This window comes from Melospiza melodia, chromosome 11 (genome assembly GCF_035770615.1).
Source record: "Melospiza melodia melodia isolate bMelMel2 chromosome 11, bMelMel2.pri, whole genome shotgun sequence".
NCBI lineage: Eukaryota > Metazoa > Chordata > Aves > Passeriformes > Passerellidae > Melospiza > Melospiza melodia.
Genome location: NC_086204.1, coordinates 22,841,345 through 22,856,817, shown reverse-complemented (window position 1 = coordinate 22,856,817; position 15,473 = coordinate 22,841,345). Strand labels below are relative to the sequence as shown.

The 15,473-nt window shown below is 56.1% G+C and overlaps 1 protein-coding gene across 3 annotated transcripts; it reads left to right on the top strand.

Moving 5' to 3' along the window:
- Positions 1 to 117: 117 nt before the first annotated feature.
- On the top strand, positions 118 to 14,042 carry POMGNT1 (protein O-linked mannose N-acetylglucosaminyltransferase 1 (beta 1,2-)). 3 transcript variants are annotated; one of them, XM_063166027.1, is made up of 22 exons: positions 118 to 189; positions 953 to 1,145; positions 3,104 to 3,212; positions 3,582 to 3,697; positions 3,953 to 4,018; positions 4,442 to 4,555; positions 5,217 to 5,334; positions 5,636 to 5,734; positions 6,189 to 6,316; positions 6,886 to 6,956; positions 7,228 to 7,303; positions 8,716 to 8,799; positions 8,929 to 8,970; positions 9,140 to 9,198; positions 9,727 to 9,799; positions 10,107 to 10,235; positions 10,519 to 10,644; positions 10,798 to 10,862; positions 11,213 to 11,257; positions 11,425 to 11,560; positions 11,866 to 11,975; positions 12,251 to 14,042. In XM_063166027.1, the coding sequence occupies exons 2-22, from the start codon at positions 1,035 to 1,037 to the stop codon at positions 12,354 to 12,356; spliced, it is 1,983 nt and encodes a 660-aa protein (XP_063022097.1). In that variant the 5' UTR covers positions 118 to 189; positions 953 to 1,034; the 3' UTR covers positions 12,357 to 14,042. The 3 variants fall into 3 exon arrangements, 2 of the variants coding, with proteins under 2 accessions (XP_063022097.1, XP_063022096.1); XR_010029027.1 differs by lacking the exon at positions 118 to 189 and having other exon boundaries at positions 702 to 1,145; positions 12,251 to 12,548; positions 12,636 to 14,042; XM_063166026.1 differs by lacking the exon at positions 118 to 189 and having other exon boundaries at positions 702 to 1,145.
- The last annotated feature ends 1,431 nt before the right edge of the window (positions 14,043 to 15,473 follow it).

Below are 15,473 nucleotides of genomic sequence, written 5' to 3'. Positions count from 1 at the left end.
GGGGCGCGCGGAGCGGCGCGGGGCGGGGCCGGGGGCCGGGGGGCGGGGGCAGCGCCGGCCACGCCCCCCGCGGTGTCGCTGCGGCGCCGGAAGCGGCGCGGAGGGAGCTCGGGGCGGCGGCGGCGGCACCGCCGAGCCGGGACCGGCCCTGCCCTGCCCGCCCCAGCCCGGCCCCGCCTCAGCCTCCCCGTGAGTAGCGCGGCCCGCACACGCCTCCCGGCCCTCCCCGCGGTCCCCAAGCGCCTGGGTCCCCCTCTCCCCGCCGCCGCTCATTGCCGCCCTCACACACCCGGCTCTCCCGCCCGGCCCTTCGCCACCTTCTCACCCCGAGTGCCTCTGGGCCCCTGAGCGCTCCTCTCCCCGCCCTGCCTGGCCTGGCTGGGGCGCGCTGTGCTCCAGACAGGTCCCCGGCCCTGCCGGGACTCCACAGCCCGCCCAGGCCCAGCGTTTGCTCCCCGCAGGCCTCCCGCTGGCACCGCTCCTGTGCCCGGGGTGCTGGAAGCTCCGGCAGGACGCTGGGCCCGTGCTGTGCCCCGTGTCCGGCTGGCTGCGCCCCAGTAGCGGGCACGGGGCTGTTGGTGGGCAGGGTGTCTCTCCACCAGGGACTCCTGGCACATACGGCCGGTGAGGCCCATTCCATAACAACTGATGGATCTGTTGTCTGCTTGTGACTTTGGGCTGCTTTTCTTCTCCAGAGCGTGGGAGAGGGCCCATGGCACTGCAGCAGCCTCGCTGAGGGTTCGGCCTGGAGCAGAGGCAGCCCCTGGCCGATGAGTTCAGGGGCTTCCCCTCAGCCTACAGCAAAGCCTGGCCTCCTGCACTACTCCCAGCAGGAGCTCTGCTCCAAAGCGCTTTTGCTCATGGCACATCAGTGCACTCCACGGCCACTGCCTGTGCCAGGCTCTGTCTTTGCTGGGGAGAGGGTTTGAGGGCAGCTCTCTCCCCCGATCAGGGCGCCCCGATGGACATGAGAGGAGAGCAGCGCACATCCTGACCCCCGCCCCGCACGGCTGCCCCCTGCCAGCCCCGGGACTATGGAGGAGTGGAAGCCCAACCCGCCCGTGAAGCCCCACAAGAAGCGGAGCTGGTACCTCGCCTGGAAGTACAAGCTGATGAACCAGCGTGCGCTGCGGAAGCTGTGCCAGGTGAGTCACCCGCGGCCCTGCAGCAGATTAGGAGGGATAATCTACAGGATTTACAAGTTTATGGAGCAGCTGCATGGGTGGAAGTGCGTCTGTTGGCAGTCTGGGTGACCTGACATGCTGAGGAAGCATAACTTGTTCCCCACGAAGCTGCCCCCAAGTGCCTGAGTGTGGAAGGGTCTGCCATGTGTAGCAGCTCCTTGCAGCAGCCAGCAGACCTGTTGAGGCCTGGCTGTGGGAGGAGATACAATTATCCAGGTGGCCTAGGGAAGCTTTCAGCTAGAAACCTGGCTCTGGATTCATGCTGATTGCTACAGGGCTCAGCCTTTAGCTGTTTGATTTGCAAACCAAGCCTGGTATAAGGCACAACAGGTGGACAGAGAAAATAGGGCTTGGTAATAGGATCTCATGCCCCAGAGGCAGCTGGTGTCTGGGAAAGCCTCAGGCTTGGTTGCTTGTGCTGTAAAACAGCTAATCCTTGGTGGAGACGGCGTCCTGGGGGGAGTCTGGGGCTGTAAGGACAGGAAGGTTTGGCCCCATGGCAGCAAAGCACTGAAAAGAGGCCTTTCCTGAGAGGAGCTCGTGAGATCTGGCAGTTGGTTGCTGTGGGAGGGAGCAGGGGAGGATTTTGCATTTGTCTGGGAGGACAAAGGGTCGTGAGGGCTACCTGGGCAAGAAGTCTGTTCAGTTCTGTGTCTGATAAGGTGTTGAAGGCTTGGGAATGGGTCTGGTCATTCAGGCAGGCATTGCTCACCATGCTGGGGCAATGGGCTACAGCCTGCACACATCTCTGTACTTTGTGGCACTGCTTAAAACAGAGATGAACATTTGGCTTAAAATAGCTAGGCCAGAGCTGCAGGTATGGAATAGCCAGGTCTACAGCAGCCAAGCATTCATTAGTTAGCTTTGACCAAGCCAGCTCTGCTAGACCTGGCTGCTGGTCTTGCTTAATTGTTATTCCTTGTTGCCTTATTCTCTCTGTTCACCAGGCAGAAGGTCTGGGCAGGTTGGTGAGGTGGCCTTGCTGCCTCTCCATGAGCCCACAGCTCTGTTCATGCTTAATTAAAAGCTTTCTGTGCACAGATCCCAAAAGGTGCTCATAGTCCTGAGTCAACAGCAAATTAACAAGCCAAAATGCCATAGTGACATTTATGCCATTGTGTTGTCTTATTGCTGGTTTTCCATTTTCCTCAGTTGCTCCTTGGACCTGCTTGGCAGGGATAGCAGCAGCACAGAGCTCTGAGGCAGTGGCTGGACAAACAGGGCAGAAATCCTTTTAGTGCCTCTCACCAAGGGCAGGCCAGTGTGGGATCCCAGCCCCATTAATGACCTCAGAGAATCAAGGGTCTGTTCCACAGCCCCTGGACCTTCCCAAGCCCTCTGTGTCAGCATCCACAAGGGTTGCAGTTGAAGTTTGCTGCAGACAGCAAGGCTGCAGGATGCTTTCTGCAGCCTGTGGTACCGTGCAGTTTCCTGAAATCAGACCTCAGCTTCTTCCCTTTGTTTGAATCAGCTGCACAGCATTTCTTCTCCTCTGAACACCCTGAGTGCCTCCTGTGTTTCCAGAGGGATGGATGAGAGTAGTGATGCTGCAGCAGAGGCAGAAGTTAAGGTTACCCTGGGAGCTGCAACTCTGAATTACCAAACTCTTTGCCTGCAGGGACCCTCAAGCTTGATGCAATAATTTAGCAGGAATCTGCTCACAGATCTGGAAGCAGGGATATGTTGGAAGTGGGTTAATTCTCACATATCAAGGAGTCAGTGCTCTCCAGGTGATAAATGCATTTCATCATGAAACTCAGTCACCTGTATTTCTTTCTCAGAAAAAATCAGGGGAAGTGTGAAATGCTTGTGATCCTATGCAGGATCTCCTTGGGATGCCCTGCAGCCCATGCCAAGGCAGGCTGGTTTTGGGGTTGTTAGTTACAAATTTCTAACATTTCTAACATTCTGCATTGCAGACAGGTGCTGTCCTCTTCCTGCTTGTGACCGTAATTGTGAACATCAAGCTGATCTTGGACACCAGGAGAGCTGCTTATGAGGAGGAAGAGGAGTCTGCACAGGACTATGGTGAGGGGCAACATCCAGCTGTGCTTTGAAAGCAAGGAAACCAAGGGTTTCTTTAAGTCAGGGCTAGCTTGTGACCAGCTACATCATGAAAAACAAGTCTGTACATGTGGGTTTAACAAAAATTCATGGAAAATGCTGCTCCCTTCTTGGTCTGTCTACTGAAGGCACGTTTGGTTGCAGAGATCTCTGTGAGGTCAGAGCTGTTGTCATTTGGTATTTCCCCTTACCTATCATCCCTGTAAATTCCCACCCATGACTCCTTGGCTGAGGTGCCTGCTGGGCACACCCTTCTGGATGGGTTAGCAGGGACGAGCAGGGATGAGCTGGAGGTGCCTTGACTGGCTGAAACTGGGAATTTCTCTGCTGTAGACGATGAGATGCTGAATGTGGAAGTCCCCAGGCACCCTGTCAACAACAAGAAGGTCCTGGATGTCGAGGTGTACTCCAGCAGGTCGAAGGTCTATGTGGCTGTGGATGGGACAACGGTGAGTGGCAGGTGCTGGCTGTCCTGTGGGCAGAGAATGGGCAGAGCTGAATGGATAAATGCACAAACAGCAGTGGTGAGAGCACTTCAGGGACTGGCAAGAAGTTTTGCTTCCAGGACTTCTGCTCTGGCACCCATCACTGCCATCAGCAAAGCCAAAGAGATTTGCCTCGTGTCTGGGGGCTCTGCTGCACAGAGTGCACAGGGAATAAGCAGAGGTCTTGGCATATGATTCTCATAATTTATCCACTTGCAGGTCCTGGAAGATGAGGCTCGGGAGCAGGGAAGAGGGATCCATGTCATCGTCTTAAATCAGGCCACGGTAAAACTTCCCTGTGTCTTTCTAAACTGGGCAGTTTGTCCTTGCTCTTGAACTGTTTGTCCTTGCTCTTGAACTGTTGGCTGCCTGAGGCCAGGGGCAGCCAGGAGGGAGGGAAGGCCCTGAATGCTTTTTGTGTGCAGCTTGCAGAGCATGGCACGGTCATCCAGAGGGTCCCTGCGTGCTGCCTGCTGTCCTTGGGGAGCGGGCAGGGCAGGAGTTGTGGGGCTGGGTGATGCTGCCCATGGAGCTCCGTGCAGGAAGGCCTGAGGGCTGAGCTTGCCTGGGGACAACTCTGGGGCTGACTCCCTGGCATACCGGAAAAGCCACTCCCTGTGTTGCTCAGGCTTCCAGGCAGATCTCCATAATTCTGTGTGCCCATACCATGTAGTGTTTAAGCTCCATCTGATGTATGAATACCAACAGGGACATGTGATGGCCAAGAGGGTCTTTGACACCTATTCCCCCCATGAAGATGAAGCAATGGTACTTTTCCTCAACATGGTTGCCCGGGGCCGGATCCTAATCTTCACCATTAAGGTAGGTGTGACCCTAGTATTAAAAAAAAAAAAAAAAGTCATCTTGAGTCAGGATGTCCTGAAGCTCATCTGGGCAGTAGCTTCCTAAATGTCATCAAGCATTCCCAGGACTAAATGTCACATCCCCATGGAGTTGTGACTCCCTGTCTGGATCACCTCCCTTGTCCTCTTGCTCTCCCTTCTGGCTGCAGGTACTGCTGTGCCCAGCAAAGCAGGAGAGCAAAAAGCAGAGTCAAAGCCCACAGCAATGGGCAAGGAGTTAGGTGGAGAATGGATGTGGGGAAATATAAGGGTGTGGTGGGATCCTTCTGGCTCCCAGTTCCAGGCTTTACAGGGGCCCTGTGGACTGTGCTAGGTCTGGGCTACTGTGCAAGTTAACACTGTGCTGCTTCAAGGTTTTTGTGTTTAACTCTGTGAAATGTTGCTTAACACACGGCCCTGCTTGAGAACAATTGGGTCTCAAGGAAACAGGCATCCATGATTCCTCTGACCTGCCTGTGGGCCATTATGAAGCCACTGACAGCTTTAGTGGCACAGAAACCCTGAAGGTTTCTGGCTCAACTGCTTCAAGGGTAGGAGTGGGCCCTGTACACCTTTGGTATTGATGGGAGACTTCCCTGTCAGGAGCAAGACCTCAGCTGCAGGGTTGTGTTTTGTTCCAGGATGAAGGCTCCTTTCACCTCAAGGAGACAGCCAAGAATGTCCTGAAAAGCCTGGGGAGCCAAGTTGCACCTTTCCTGAGCTGGAGAGACATGTGGACATTTGTGGGCAAGAAGGGGGGTGAGTCTTGCACAGGCTTTGTGGCTCCTTTTTTTGGGAGAAGCCAGGTGAAGAGAAACTCATCCCATCCCCAATGGGCTCTATGAGTAGGGAACAAGTCCCAGAGAGTGGCAGCTCCATTCCTGGGGGTGAGCAAGGTACACCTGGGGGTATGGAGGCAGAGTGTGTTCCTTCAGCAGTTTGCCAGAGGCCAATGGGAAAAGGTGCCAAGCTGTCCCCCAGGCCGACAGCCCCTTGTCATGCCGAGACAGAGTGGGGCTGGGCCCTTCCAGGCAATTCTGATGCTATATTCCTGCTCCAGGAGAAGTGTATGGGGAGAAGCATGCCAAGTCACCTGCCCTCTCAACGTGGGGTGACCCTGTTCTGCTGAAGACAGAAGTTCACTTGACATCTGTGGAAGGTAAGAAGTGCACTCTGCTCTGTGGTGTCTCTGGGAAACGTCTCCCTGCTGCCTGGTTTTAAGTCAAAGCCATTTGAGGCTTTTTGGGCTGATGATGGTAACTTTTAAAATGGGCTTGGCTCCCTTTCTTCCTACTTCCACAGCAATTCCAGGCATGGTTGCTGAGAAAGGTGAGGATGGAGAAGAGGGAGCATGGCTAGTTGTCACCTCTCCAAACCAGACCTGCTCTGGTCAGTTTTCTGACTGTTGGCTTTGAGCAACCTGCTGCTGCTCAGAGAGGCCAGAGATGGGGTTGGCCTCTGAATGGCTCCTGGGGCTGTGTCTGGCATCCAAAGCCAGGGACTGGCTTGCTGGCTGAGCCCAGGGAGAGCCATGTGTGTTGTTTCCCAGCCTGGAGCAGCCAGGGTGAGTGTGTGAGGGTGACAAGTCTGTCTGTCCTCCTTGGTGCCCCCAGATGCTGAGTGCCACTGGCCCGACACGGAGCTGAACCGGCGCCGCAAGCGGTTCTGCAGCAAAGTGGAAGGGTATGGCAGCGTCTGCAGCTGCAAGGACCCCACACCCATCGAGTTCAACCCTGACCCTGTGAGTGCAGGAGGGCTCCAGGAGGGAGGGCTGGGCTGGGCCAGGTGTGTTTTGCAGCTGATGCAGAGCCCTGGCCTTAAGCACTAGCTGAGTGATGCAAACTGCCCCTGGGCAAGCCCTTAGCCCCAGCAAAGGTGGGGTGAATACCTGGGGCCAGGTCATGCTGGGGCAGGGAAATTCCTTTGCTCTGAGTTGCTAGGAATAGTTACCCTATTCTAGGGATATCAGTGTAAGCAGCAGAGCCTGAATATCTACACACAGAGCAGCTGTTGTGACTTTTGGGCTGTCCATGGGGCAGAAGGGTTCAGACACAGGTCTCTGAGTGGATGCAAACTGGGATTTTGGAGCTGGGTCAGAGGTGAGGTGAAGAAGGGAAGCTGGTAGGGTTTTCAGTTGTGCTGAGGGTATCCTGGTTGGTTGGTGTGGCCCTGAGCCAAGAGGAAGGACTGTGCAGCTCTGCTGTCTTAACAGTGGGTCCCTACCCCGTGGATCCTGCTCTCAGTGGCACAGAATCATTTCAGTTTGCATGGCCTCTCCCACCCCCACTCACACACATTGTTCTCTTCCAGCTCAAAGACAATAAAGTCTTTGATGTGCCAGTAGCTGTGATTGCAGGGAACCGCCCCAACTACCTGTACAGGTAAGCACTCCCAGAGGGCACAGCTCCTCTGCTCCCTGCACAAGACCAGGCATGGCCCTGGCCCTTCCCTCTCTCCTCTGGCAGCATCCAGCCTCCTCCTGGGGTGTGTGAGCACCAAGGGCAGATCCTGGGGGAGGGGAAGGGAAGGCATAGGTGGGTCCTGTTCCCTGATGGTGCACACTTTGCCCATCCCAAGGGATCCACAGCCTGTGCTGAGGGGCCTGTGCCCCCTGGGGCTGTGCTGTGCTCAGGCCCCTCTGTCTCTCCGCAGGATGCTGCGTTCCTTGCTGTCAGCTCAGGGCGTCAATCCACAGATGATCACAGTCTTCATTGATGGCTACTACGAGGTGAGAGCATTGCCAGAGATCCCTGTGGCCAGCTCCCTGCTCCCCCAGCCCAGTGCTGGCCCAGTCCTTGGAGGGTGGCAAGTTGAGAGCTTTGTCACCTTCCTCCTGCTGTGTGTCACGCTGCTCCTCACCTGCTCCTACACAAAGCCAGCCAAAGTTGGCCAAGCCATGGTGTGGGTAAAGCTGCCTTGGCCTTTCCCAAAGCCCAGGACTGATATCCCCATGTCAGGAGGGGATTGGTGTGCAGGAATGGCACATGATGGTCATGCTGGGCTCTCCCCATTCCCTTTTCTCACTTGATGAGCATTGCCAGCCCCTTGAGCAGGCTCTGGGTGTAACATCACCTGTCCAGCTGCTTCACATGGAGAGGAAAAAACCAGTCCAGCACCATTCTCAGTGAAGAGGCACAAGAGATGAAGAGACACAAAACAGTGTTTTCCCAAGGCTCAAAGCTTGAGGTTCATGAAGGCTGGGGCCAGGTGGAGGAGAACTGCCCTTTATAGGCAAAGGCCTTCCTCTCATTCAACCCTCTATAGCCCTGGAGAGTCCCACTCCAAGCCATGTCTGTCTGGCAGTGGAATGTACTCTGAGGCAGGCATGTGGGATCTTAGTAGATCTCAGGAGCTTGCTAGGCCTCATCTCTGCAGCCTCCAGTGAGGTCCTGCCTGGTTGCCTTGGGATTGAGACAGTTGTTCCCTTGCAGGTCTCTCCCACCACTGCCACATTGTGGGGCTGGGGGAGCTGGCTTGTTTGTGCAGGCTCTTGCTGCACCACATCAGAGCAGTTAAAGATAGCAGCATCCATTGCCATGGCAACTGGAGCAGCATCCCTTAGCTACGAGGGGGCAGCCTGGATGCTCGAGCTGCCATGGTGGATACCTGGGGAAGGGGGAAGGGTTGGTACAATGGGAGCTCCTTCTCTCTTTTGTGGCCAGGAGGTGGGATCCACAGTAAGGGGATGGAGAAGGCCTTGGTGGCTCCTTCTTGGGGCAGGGATACCTCAGCCCAAATTTGGATTACTTCTGACCCCTATCCTTGGTCAGAAAGGTCTTTTTCTTGGCAACTGTGAGAGAAAGTTGGGTTGATTGTGGTCTTGCCATTAAGCAGCTGTTAGGAGGACCTGGCTATACCTGTTTGCTTTCTGCACTGTCTGTGGGAGGCTGGAATTGGGACCTCCCAAATATTCTTGGATACAACTTTGTGTCTGCAAAAAGTGCTAACAAAGTCATGGTGATACTGGAGGGCCACGAGGGTTTGGCAAGTTCTGTGCTGCAGGGTCTGTATTGAGCCTCACTAATCTCCAAGAAGACAGCCACATGCAGGGGATGCTCCTGTTCTCCTGGGGAGGTAACACTGGCAGGGGAGGGGAGAATGACCCACACATTTGATGAGCTTTGCACTTTTCCATTGCAGGAGCCAATGGATGTCGTGGAGCTGTTTGGCCTCTCAGGAATACAGCACACTCCCATCAGCATTAAAAACGCCAGAGTTTCCCAGGTGAGAGAGCTTTCAAATCCTGGGACAGTTATTTCCAGGGACCTGGAATAGCATTTGAGGGAGGCAGGCTTAGCCCCAGATCTGTGCCAGGTTGATGCTAACACAGACAATGATTATCTTCTCTTGTAGCACTACAAAGCCAGTCTGACTGCAACCTTCAACCTGTTCCCGGTGAGTGAGGCTGCTGCAGCACAGCCTTCCCCTGGTGTTTGTGATCCCTGCCCCACAGCAGCTGGGATCAGTCCTCCAGGGCAAGGAACCTCACAGACACAGCACACTGCTTGTGTCTCTGCTCTGTCCTGTTCTTCTCCATCCTTCTGATGTTCTCCTTGCCCTACAGGATGCTAAATTTGCTGTGGTTCTGGAGGAAGATCTTGACATTTCTGTTGACTTCTTCAGGTAAAGTTGGGGGTTCCTGTGTGGGATCATTTCCTGGAAGCTCTCTGAATGCTGAGGAGAGGCCAGACCCCTGCCAGCTATAGCTCTCTTAGCTAAGGCTGAGCAGACACCTGGCAAAAGCAATAACTGAGCTCTGCCTTCAGAGTCTGAGGCCACTGTCCTGGCAATCAGTGCAGGGTGACTTCAGGGCTGGGGATCTCTTCCTGGTTGACTTTCTGGGGACACTGATCTGTTCACATGGTTGGAGCTGCCCCCTAGTCAGAGGACAGGGGCAGTGTCTAATGAGGCTCCTGTTCCTTCTTAAGGAGAAGAGACTGATTGGCAGGAGAAAATGCTATCTTTTCATGGTGAGATGCAGCTTAGCTTGTTTGGGTGCTCCTCCCCTGGTCTCCCACCAGCATCAGTTATCTCAGGCCAAAAATTGGGATAAGCAGTTCCAGCAGTTGGGAGTAGCTCATCTCTTTGTGGAGGGTTTGCCTTGGTTTGCGTGGTAGAAGGGTGTTTGACATGGGTCAACTCTTTCCTCAGCTTTCTGAGCCAGTCAATACACCTGCTGGAGGAGGATGAGAGCCTGTACTGCATCTCTGCTTGGAATGACCAGGTGGGTCAGGGAAGGATGGTGGTGCAGGGCCACCTCTGCCCTGTGTTGTTTCCGTGTCAGACTGGGGTCCAGGTTCCACCTTTGAAGCAGGGTGTGTGTCCCCACTGTCACCCTAAGTGAGTCTGTCTCCCCAGCCCTGGACTCCTCAGAAGTGTCCCTGAAAATCACCCTCCTGTCTCTGCCATGTGCTTCCCAGTGGCTGTTCCCCTCTTTACATAATGAGGAACTCAATGGAGCACGATGCCTCCCTTTTTTTGGTGGGGTATGGGTGCATTCAGGGTGCTGAACACTCCCCATAACACTGCAGGGCTATGAGCACACAGCTGAGGACCCATCACTCCTGTACCGTGTGGAAACCATGCCAGGCCTGGGATGGGTGCTCCGGAAGAGCCTGTACAAGGATGAGCTGGAGCCAAAGTGGCCAACCCCAGAGAAGGTGAGTACCTTGGAATGACCCTTTCATCTACACCCCCATCTCTGCCCACCATCAGGCCCTGATCTTCACCCAGTCCCTGGGTGTACAGCTCCTGGAGGGGCTGTCCCTGTGCTTATACTGGGAAGGATGCCCAAGCAGAATGGATTTGGGACGGGCAGTGACTTGAGGAGGCACATAACCATCCACAGCACTGGGGCCAAAGGGGCTGGACCTGGTGTGAGCACCCAGAAAGGTCCCTGGATGTCCCCAGAGCTGAGTGTGAGCTGCAGTTTTCCCTCCCCAGCTCTGGGACTGGGACATGTGGATGCGGATGCCCGAGCAGCGGAAGGGCCGGGAGTGCATCATCCCGGACATCTCGCGCTCCTACCACTTCGGCATCGTGGGGCTCAACATGAACGGCTACTTCCACGTGAGTGACCTCCCACAGCCCCCAGGCCCTGTCCTGCTGCTGAGCTCTGACTCAGGCACCTCCCCAATACTGGGGATGCTTGAGGTCATCTCCAGGGGTTGCTGACCGTGATCAAACCTGGTTTTCCTTCCCTACTCTCTCACTTTCTCCCAGGAAGCCTATTTCAAGAAGCACAAGTTCAACACTGTTCCAAATGTCCAGCTTAAAAATGTGGAGAGGTAAGTGCTGCTCACAACGAGACCTTGATGAAACAGTAACTTGGTCTGACCCTTGTCTCCTTGTGCTGGAGTCATCTCCCATCTGGAGTGGCCATAACATCCAGCATCAGCACACTGGCCTCTGCTGGGCAGTTCTGGCAGTGGTTTTTGCAAGGTTGGGTTTGGCTATCCTGTGCTTCAGGTGGACATGTTCAAGGGTTGTGGTTTTGCTGCCACATCTCAAGAATGTGTGGCAGTCCCTGCTCTCCATTTATTGGTTCCAGCTGCCTTTAGTGTTACACTGGAACAGTCTTAAATTTGGATCAAACTATCTGACTCTGCCTGATCTGTGTTCTCTCCTCCTCCAACAGCTTGAGGAAGGATAACTATGAGACTGAAATTCATCGGCTCCTGGGGTGAGTGCCTGCTGGAAGGTGGAGAGACCACAAGGCACACTGGTGACCCAACCAGAACAGAAGGAAGGGTGGTGGTGGCCCTGGTGGCCCCAGCCACATCTTGCATGTCTGAAGTGGGAAGAGGGAGAAGGTGAGGCCCCCTCTCACTCCTTGTTCCATTTCCACAGTGAGGCTGAGGTCTTGGACCACAGCAAGAACCCCTGTGAGGACTCCTTCGTGCCCGATACTGAGGGCAGGGTCTACGTCATGTTCATCAGGATGGAGCAGGAAGCAGATTTTACCACCTGGACTCAACTTGCCAAGGTGAGGGCCCTGACATGGCTTGTCCTCAGCCCTGCACTGATCTCTGTGTCTCTGGGAAACACCTGGCTGTTGTTCTTGGGTTTTCCCATGGCAATGACACAGCTCACCAAATGGGTTCTTGCTGTTCCTGGGTGATGTTGAAGCTCTGGGTGTGGCTGGAAGGATGCAGCCCTGTGCCACCCTGGTCTTGGGGTAGAGCTGTGTCTCAGGGCAGGGGTTGTGGTTCTTCCCATGCCAGGGGGACACCTGGTCCTGGTGTCCATCCCCAGGCTCTGATGCCTTTTCCTCCCTCCTCACCATCCTAGTGCCTCCACATCTGGGACCTGGACGTCCGCGGGAACCACAAGGGGCTGTGGCGGCTGTTCCGCAAGAAGAACCATTTCCTTGTGGTGGGGGTCCCTGCCTCCCCCTACTCGTGAGTACCAGGGACACAAAGGGCTCAGCAATGCCCCATCCTTGTGGCACTGTGCCCTGCCTGGCACACACCATCCTGCACTCCTGTCCCAGCCCAATCCTTGGGGGATACCTTCACTCCTTAATCAGTGTGGTGGGAGGAAGGATGGGATACATTCCTAGGGTTGGAGGATGTCCCAGTGGGAAGGAGATGATGCCAGGCAGTGCTGTTGGAAATTGGGGTCCTGAGGGGGCCCATCAGCTGTGCCTGCTCCCATCCAGCCCCCTCACCTGCAGGTCCAAGAAGCCCTCGTCAGTGACACCCATCTACATGGAGGCCCCTGCCAAGGAGGAGGGGGCAGCGGCAGTGCCAGCAGCAGCAGCAGCAGCAGAGCAGACGTGAGGCTGGCAGCTGGAAGCAAAGGGGACCAGGGGAGCACAGAGACGCCCACGGTGCAGAGACACAGCTGGCAGCAGCTCTCACAGCCTGGTGACTGGATACAGACTCCTGTTTTGGGCTGCAAAAGCAGATGTTGGGCTTCCTCCAGCCCCCCTTGTGGTCTCCCTTTCCCTTGCACAGGATCCTTCCCTGTAGGTATGCCACCCCAATCCCGGGAACTTGGTTTTTTTTTAACACAGACACTCTACTAACGCTGCTCCTTTTGCCCCCTGGCTGGGCAAGGCTGGAGGAAGGAGATGCTCAACTGGAGCCTGGAGGAGGCCTCAAAAAACACCTCTGCTCTCCCTTTTGGCCCTGAAGTCCTGAGAAGGCAGCATGGTGTGAGTGCTGCAGCCTGCCAGCTGGGTGTTATTTATTAACTCTTGCCTGCTGGCTTTGTGCCCCGTGGTGAACACAGTGCTGAAGAGGGGATATTCCAGCATCTCTCCTGTTACCTGCACGATGGGTGCACCTTGAAGACTGTGTGCTGGTTGGACATCTTCCTGCACACTGGCTTTGCTGCATGGGCTGCAGGCACTGGTGCGGCCCAGCTCACAGGAAAGGGAATGCTGGAGAGGAGCTGGACTTGCTGCAGACACAGAGGGACACCCACACCCAGCACAAGGGCGGTCAGTTCTGGAAGCTGGAGGTGATTGTAGGTGGAGTGGACCAGGCTGTGTGCTCTGGCTCACACTGTCCTCACCCACCTTCTGTGTGGGGAGCAGCCCTGGGTGCTGGGAGAGGGGATGAAAGTGCCTTGCAGAGTGGGAAGGGAGCAGCCAGCAGGCATCATGCCCTGGCTGCAGGGGCTGGGTGGGCCAGGGTCATCTGGAGCAGGAGATGCTGCACCATGGTCCTTGCCTGTGGTACTGTACCCTGCCTCTCCATCCTCCCTGCCCTGGTACCCCCTGCTTTTGCTGAAGGCAGCGGGAGTTTCTTCTCCTGAATTCCCACCCTTACTGTGGTAAGTTGCTGGCAGGGAAGCTATGAGCTGGTCTGGGATGGGCAGCCTGGCCCTCCCTCTGTGGTACACCCTCGTGCAGAGGGAGAGGGAGGGGCTTCCGTGCCTTAGGAAGGTGCCAGGGCCCTCTCCCATCCCCAGCCATTTGGTACTAATGTCCCTGCACCCCAGGGGGACAGTCCTGGTCCCCTTGCTCAGTGCAGCTCCTCCTCATCTGTGCAGCAGGAGATCCATCCTCTGCCCTTTCCCTGGCCTGGGGCAGGGATGCAGTGCTCTGGCTTGCCTTTGGGAGAAGGAGTTGCTGCTCAGCCCTTTCCCTGAGGTAACAGGGGCTCTTCCCCTTCATTTTCTCACTGTGAACTGAGCATTGGGGTCTACACTACACTAACTTATTTATTTATTGCTCCTGGGAAGGGATGGATCACAGGAAGCAGCAGGGAGAGCTGGCAGCCCCCAGCCTGCACAGGTGCAGTCATGGGAGGTTTGTCTCTTGTGCCCCTGGCTCCAGCCTCTGTTCCCTGCTTTTCTCCCTTGCCCAGAATAGGAATGAATACTTGTGAACCAGGGAACTCCTCTTGGCCAGGATGATCCCAGTGTGGATGCAGCACAGCTCTAGCATGGCTGCAGTCCCTCACAGTCCCTTGCACACCTGCCCTAGCGGATGGGATGGGATGGGATGGGATGGGATGGGATGGGATGGGATGGGATGGGATGGGATGGGATGGGATGGGATGGGATGGATGCAGGAGGGAACAGAAGCAAGGGTGCAGAGTGGCACCCTTGAGGCTGCAGTTCAGGTGTGGGGCTCAGCCCTGCTCTCCCCAGTGCTGCCCTTCCATGGGACTGTGCTCTGGCAGCCAGTGGGCAGGTGGCCCTCAGGGTAGGGCGGGGCTTTTATGAGGATGGAAAAGGGATTTTACTTCTTTCTGAGGAAAAGTAGCTTGCTCCCCATGTCCTGCTTTGGCAGAACTTCCCAATGGCTCTCCACTGCCCTTCCCTGGCACCTCTGTTCCCAAGGCTCAGTTTCTCTTCCCCTGGAAACTAAATGCATCCTCTTGCCCTTCTTGGGTAGGGCTCAGGCTTGGCTTCTTCCCAGCTCCTCTTGGGGCTGGGGAAGGTGGTCGAGGGATAGGGGATGGCTAAACATGAGTTCCCTCTTCTCCCCTGCCACACAGGGCTGTGGCTCCCTGCTCTCAGTGACAGCAGGACTCAGCTGGTGGGCTTTAGGCTCCCCCTTCTCCACACACCATGCCAGGCCCATGGGGTGCTGTTCTGCATCCCTCCCTGTCCCCCAGCAAGGCTCAGGAGTGGCACCGTGCAGGGCTGGGTGTGTGGCATCACCAGGGTTTGACGCTTTCTGAATGGAATTATTTTTTCAAGAGTAAACATTGCAAAGCTGTTGAGCCTCGTGTGTTTCATAGCTGGCCCTGTGCAGGGTACAGGGCTGGGGTCCCTGGCTCTGGGGTCCTGCCTGGAAAGGACAGACCCCTGTCCCCTTGGTGGCTTGCTCTGCCCAGGGCTGCACAGGCCTGGCTGTGGGCTGTGCCAGCAGAGGTCCCCTGTGTGGTGCCATGCAGTGCCAGCAGGGCTGGCACAGGTTTATGAGCTGTTTCCTCCTCAAGCTTTATCACTTTTATCTTCATCAACTGATGGAAACTCTGACGAACTGCCTGGTGACCCGTTCTGTGTTCCTCCTGGCACCTCCAGCTGCTGTGTCCTGAGAACGACAGCCTTGTCACACTCTTGACCACTCCAAATGGCTGCCCCTATGGGACAGGGAATCCTGGAGGGCTGGGGCTGCACCCATTGCTGGGGCAGAGACCACGGGACTGAAATAAAGTGATAATGGGAGAGTGTCAGCCACCAGCACGGACCTGCTGCCTCCTGCTCCCCTGCCTGCTCCCTGCAGCCAGGCTGGGCTGACAGCCCCTCCCCAGGACATTTCTGGCAGGGCAACCCCTTGGCAGCAGTTTGGTACTCGGTCCCAGGGCCTTGGTGAGGGGCTCTCACCTCCCCATCCGCCGCCTGCCGCGCCAAGCCCTGCGGCACCGGCTCTGTGCCAGGGCACCGCGGGCGAGAGGCGGATCCACCTGCTGGGGGCAGAGCCCTGCAGAGCACCT

Bases quoted from the DNA above. Each gene is read 5' to 3' on its own strand.
- POMGNT1 (XM_063166027.1), top strand. From the start codon at position 1,035: ATGGAGGAGTGGAAGCCCAACCCGCCCGTGAAGCCCCACAAGAAGCGG. The intron at 9,800-10,106 runs GTGGGTCAGGGA...ATAACACTGCAG, and splicing joins TCTCTGCTTGGAATGACCAG to GGCTATGAGCACACAGCTGA. The intron at 10,236-10,518 runs GTGAGTACCTTG...TTCCCTCCCCAG, and splicing joins AGTGGCCAACCCCAGAGAAG to CTCTGGGACTGGGACATGTG.